The sequence below is a fragment of the Pristiophorus japonicus genome, chromosome 15 (assembly GCF_044704955.1).
Source record: "Pristiophorus japonicus isolate sPriJap1 chromosome 15, sPriJap1.hap1, whole genome shotgun sequence".
NCBI classification, from domain to species: Eukaryota; Metazoa; Chordata; class Chondrichthyes; family Pristiophoridae; genus Pristiophorus; species Pristiophorus japonicus.
In genome coordinates this window covers 4,749,741-4,755,740 of record NC_091991.1, presented here as the reverse complement: position 1 = coordinate 4,755,740, position 6,000 = coordinate 4,749,741, and the positions used below count along the sequence as shown (strand labels likewise).

The 6,000-nt window shown below is 46.5% G+C and overlaps 1 protein-coding gene across 1 annotated transcript in view; it reads left to right on the top strand.

The window, feature by feature from the left end:
* tmtc3 (transmembrane O-mannosyltransferase targeting cadherins 3) overlaps nt 1-6,000 on the top strand; it is an 86,406-nt gene that overhangs the window by 31,090 nt on the left and 49,316 nt on the right. Inside the window, 4 exon segments of the mRNA XM_070900075.1 lie at nt 69-113; nt 115-169; nt 3,451-3,566; nt 4,342-4,514. Coding sequence (XP_070756176.1) covers nt 69-113; nt 115-169; nt 3,451-3,566; nt 4,342-4,514 — 389 coding nt within the window.

Sequence of the window (6,000 nt, the reverse complement as noted above, 5' to 3'; positions counted from 1 at the left end):
AACACCACATGCCATTGAATGTCTTGTGTAGAGATTTCTATCACTCTCTCTCTCTGTTTGTGCCACAGGTTACTGGAGTCGTAGGTCGGGCTGAGCTTTTGTCCTCTGTTTTCTTTTCTGGCAGCGTTTTTGTCCTACACCAAGTCTAAAGGTCCCAACAATTCCATCGGTAACGTACATTCCTTTTCCCTAACAGCTACTAAAGTCTGTGTGTCTGGAATGTGAGCACAAATTCGTTTAGCGACCAGTGTATAACTGTTGGTTTTCAAGAACAAATGTCCCGTTTTCTCACTTGGACAGCTTTATGACTGCTTGGCTTAATGCGGGTTTGTATTAGTACTTGAAATGGCAAATGAGCAGGGACAGGATCTGTCTCCGCTCTTCAGCAAACTGAGTCCCTGAATGAGCTGGAAAGATCATTGCAGTCAGCAATCGCAAAAGGTCAGTCCCAAATAGCCAGCCCTGTGTCAAGCTGCTCGTAAGGTCATATATAATATCGCACAGAAGGAAGCCACTCGGCCCATCATGCCAGTGGCCGGCTCCTTTGTAGAGCTATCCAATTAGTCCCCACTCTCCCCTGCTTGTTCCCGAATAGCCTGTGAATTTCTTCCCTTCAAGTATTTAACCAGTTCCCGTTTTGAAAGCGAACTCTGCCCTGATGCAGAAAGCCATCATACCACCTCGGAGTCTCCAAGCTGAACTGCCAGGCTTCCACTTGGGTAGAGTTTCCATTTGACACGGGCTTAAAAACTGAATTGGAGATACTTTCAGATCCAGTACAAACGGACCTTGAAGTTGCAGTGTTCACTGGCCATCACTTCCCACTTGAGGAACAGCATCTCATCATTCGATTGGGCACTTTACAGCCTTCCAGCCTCAATATTCAGCTCCACAACTTTCGATCATAACCTCCGCTCCTGCTTTCTTGGCCAGCAGGTGCTGGCAATGATTCAGCTGTAACCATTCACAGTCCCCTCTAGACCCATCCTTTGTTTCTTTACTTGACCCATCACCATCTCCTCTCTCCTCGCACCATCATCCCTTTTGTCATTTACTCTCTCCTGCCCTCCACCCTATCACAGGCCTTCCCTTTTGTTCTTTCATTCCCCCCTTGTCCCTGCCTCTGCATTTGATTTAAAAACTGTTGCATCTCTAACTTTCAGTTCTGACAAACGGTCATCGACCTGAAACGTTGACTCTGTTTCTCTCTCCGCGGATGCTGCCTGATCCGCTGAGTATCTCCAGCATTTTCTGTCTTTATCATTACTTCCCATTTCTCTGGCTGAAGTGCTTAAATGCTTTGTGTAGATTAGCTGCCCGGTTTACCCACTCTGCCTCTACGTCCCTTGTTCTGCATCGCTCATGTCAGGTGTTATGGTTACTGCACCTACATTTGCTGGGATTAAGTTGATGAGATATGTTAACTACAGTAGCAATACTACAGTAGCAATGTGTTAACTACAGTAGCAAGAAGGTTGGCATGCAGGTACAGCAGGCGGTTAAGAAAGCAAATGGCATGTTGGCCTTCATAGCGAGGGGATTTGAGTACAGGGGCAGGGAGGTGTTGCTACAGTTGTACAGGGCCTTGGTGAGGCCACACCTGGATTATTGTGTACAGTTTTGGTCTCCTAACTTGAGGAAGGACATTCTTGCTATTGAGGGAGTGCAGCGAAGGTTCACCAGACTGATTCCCGGGATGGTGGGACTGACATATCAAGAAAGACTGGATCAACTGGGCTTGTATTCACTGGAGTTCAGACGAATGAGAGGGGATCTCATAGAAACGTTTAAAATTCTGACGGGTTTAGACAGGTTAGATGCAGGAAGAATGTTCCCAATGTTGGGGAAGTCCAGAACCAGGGGACACAGTCTAAGGATAAGGGGTAAGCCATTTAGGACCGAGATGAGGAGAAACTTCTTCACCCAGAGAGTGGTGAACCTGTGGAATTCTCTACCACAGAAAGTAGTTGAGGCCAATTCACTAAATATATTCAAAAGGGAGCTAGATGAAGTCCTTACTACTAGGGGGATCAAGGGGTATGGTGAGAAAGCAGGAATGGGGTATTGAAGTTGCATGTTCAGCCATGAACTCATTGAATGCCGGTGCAGGCTAGAAGGGCCGAATGGCTTACTCCTGCACCTATTTTCTATGTTTCTAATTCTTTCTCGTCAGCTCTGATATACTGTAATGCCCAGGCTCAATCAGCCGATGGCCCTGACTCGGACCAGGGGACAAGGCCTAAAAATTAGAGCTAGACCTTTCAGGGGTGAAATTAGGGAACACTTCTACACGTAAAGAGTGGCAGAAGTTTGGAACTCTCTTCCGCAAACAAAGCAGTTGATGCTGGGTAAATTATTAATTTTAAATCTGAGTGATAGCTTTTTGTTCACCAAAGATATTAAGGGATGTGGGGCAAAGGTGGGTACATGGAGTTAGGACACAGATTAGCCATGATCTCATTGAATGGGGCAGCAGGCTTAAGGGCCTAAGAAAGAAAATAAAGACTTGCATTTATAGAGCGCCTTTCACAACAACCAGGCGTCCCAAAATGCTACACAGCCAATGAAGTACTTTTTGAAGTTATAATGTAGGAAATGCGGCGGCCAATTTGCGCACAGCAAGCTCCCACAAACAGCAATGTGATAATGACCCAGATAATCTGTTTAAGTGATGTTGATTGAGGGATAAATATTGGCCCCAGGACACCGGGGAGAACTCCCCTGCTCTTCAAATAGTGGCATCTTTTATGCCTAACTCAGGGAAAACTGGCTTTAATGTCTCATCCGAAAGACGGAGTTTGTTGTAAAGTGCTTTGGAAGATCCTGAGGTCGTAAAAAAACCTGGTAGAAATGCAAGTAGGGGTTTGGTAGCACAGTGGTTATATTACTGGACGAGTAATCCAGGGGCCTGGACTAATGATCCAGAGATGTGAGTTCAAATCCCGCCGCTGCAGCTGGGGGATTTAAATTTCATTAAATAAATCTGGAATAAAAAGCTAGTATCAGTAATGGTGACCATGAAACTACTGGATTGTCGTGAAAACCCCTCTGGTTCACTAATGTCCTTCAGGGAAGGAAATCTGCCGCCCTTACCCGGTCTGGCCGATACGTGACTCCAGACCCACAGCAATGTGGTTGACTCTTAACTGCCCCCTGAAATGGCCCAGTGAGACACTCAGTTGTACCAAACCGCTACAGTCAGCACTGTGGGAGCACCTTCACCACACGGACTGCAGCGGTTCAGGAAGGCGGTTCACCACCACCTTCTCAAGGGATAGGCAATAAATGCCGGCCTTGCCAGCGATGCCCACATCCCAAGAATGAAAATAAAGAGTTCTTTCTTTGTCTTTTATTAACTGGACTATTTTTCTTCACTGAAAATCTGGATGTTTGCTCTTGGGGGACTGATTGGACAGAATAAATTAGCAGCGTCTGTTTTTCTCCGCACAGTATGGACGCCGATTGTGGTCACCGTCATTTTGGTTGCTGTTGCAACTTTATGCAAGGAACAAGGGATAACAGTCATTGGCATCTGCTTTGTCTATGAAATCTTTGTTGCCCAGGGGGTAAGTAAGATACTGCCAATGTATTCTGACGAAAGATCATCGACCTGCAACATTAACTCTGTTTCACTCCCCACAGATGCTGCCTGACATCGTGAGTATTCCCAGCGTTTTCTGTTTTTCTGTAAATGTGTCACTCATCTGGTTGGAAACAGGTTGTTGCTGAGTACCTTGTAGTTGGCGTGTGTCTATTCCAGAGGATAGAATAGCCCACGAAACCGGCAGGAGGGTCGGTAACCAGAGGACGCAGATTTAAGATAATCGGCAAAAGAGCCGGAGGGGGAGCTGAGGAGAACTGTGGTTTTTGTCTGGCGATTAGGACGATGGTCAGCGGCCGAGACCCCTGACCGAGGCTCGTTCCCCCCCCCCCCCCACCTTCACACAGCTTTGCAGTGGGGGGTGTCGAGGGGTTTTTCCAGGCTACAGCAGAATTTCATCCATTACCCACCGAGAGGCCCAGTACTACCCTCGCCAGTCGCAGGCTGACTCGTCTCTTCCAGGGCCTTGGGAAGGCTTCAATGAAAAAGGTTTGGTTAATCGTTCTTTTTACCTATTTCCCTTAGCAGAGAGGTCAATAACCAGGAGGGCATTGATTTAAAGTAATTAGTAGGAGGTTTAGAGGGGAGTTGAGGAAAAGTAATGTCACCCAGAGGCTGGTGGGGATCTGGAACTCACTGCCTGGAAGGGACCGCCTGCCGTTCTTCTTTCCCAACAGTCGAGAGTTGTGACCCCCCGGATGAAGTTCTCTTGAAACGATACTTGTTTGTCTTTCTTACAGTTCACTCTGCACGTGCTGGGCGAAATTATGGTACACTTGGTGCGAGCCAAGGGGAATCTGCCATCCTGGGTGCTCCAAACTCTAATCAAACTGATATTTTTGATGCTCAGCACTCTACTGTTCGTCATTGTCCGAGTGCAGGTCATTCAATCCCAGCTGCCAGTTTTCACCAGGTAAAACACGTTTGGCTCAATAACTTGACGTAACCGGGGGCGGGGGCTGAGAGTCCAAAACTAGGGGGCCATAAGTATAAGATAGTCAACTATAAATCCGATAAGGAATTCCTGAGAAACGTCTTTACCCAGAGAGTGGTGAGCATGTGGTACTTGCCACCACAAGGAGTGCATAAGAACATAAGAATTAGGAACAGGAGTAGGCCATCTAGGCCCTCGAGCCTGCTCCGCCATTCAACAAGATCATGGCTGATCTGGCCGTGGACTCAGCACCACTTACCCGCCCGCTCCCCGTAACCCTTAATTCCCTTATTGGTTAAAAATCTATCTATCTGTGATTTGAATACATTCAATGAGCTAGCCTCAACTGCTTCCTTGGGCAGAGAATTCCACAGATTCACAACCCTCTGGGAGAAGAAAATTCCTTCTCAACTCGGTTTTAAATTGTCTCCCCCGTATTTTGAGGCTGTGCCCCCTAGTTCTAGTCTCCCCGACCAGTGGAAACAACCTCTCTGCCTCTATCTTGTCTATCCCTTTCATTATTTTAAATGTTTCTATAAGATCACCCCTCATCCTTCTGAACTCCCAACGTGTAAAGACCCAGTCTACTCAATCTATCATCATAAGGTAACCCCCTCATCTCCGGAATCAGGCTAGTGAATCGTCTCTGTACCCCCTCCAAAGCTAGTATATCCTTCCTTAAGTAAGGTGACCAAAACTGCACGCAGTACTCCAGGTGCGGCCTCACCAATACCCTGTACAGTTGCAGCAGGACCTCCCTGCTTTTGTAGATAAAGCGAATAACATAGATGCATTTAAGGGAAAACTAGATAAGTATATGAGGGAGGAAGGGATAGAAGAATATGTTATCGAAACATATAAGATTATGAGGGGGCTTGACAAGGTGGATGCAGAGAGGATGTTTCCACTGATGGGGGAGACTAGAACTAGGGGGCATGATCTTAGAATAAGGGGCCGCCCATTTAAAACTGAGATGAGGAGAAATTTCTTCTCAGAGGTTTGTAAATCTGTGGAATTCGCTGCCTCAAAGAGCTGTGCAAGCTAGGACATTGAATATATTTAAGACAGAGACAGACAGTTTCTTAACCGATAAGGGGTTATGGGGAGCGAGTAGGGAAGTGGACCTGAGTTCATGATTGGATCAGCCATGATCGAACTAATTGCTCAAGGGGCCGTATGGCCTACTCCTCCTCCTGTTCTTATGTTGATAGAGTGGGAGGAGGTACAGGTAGTGCATGGACCAGTTCGGCCCAATGTCTCTGTGCTATAGCTTCTATGTAACTTTCATCTATAAAACATTCACTATTAAAAGCCCAGTGAAGACACTTTGTTCAAGCCTAAAGTTAAATATGTGTTTTATGATCATTGAGGTTGGGTTTCGTGAATGTTCTGTCGTGACTGGAGACAGAGGGGTAGGAATTCTGGTCAGCAGTTCTGGTATGATGCTTAACACGCTCATACATAC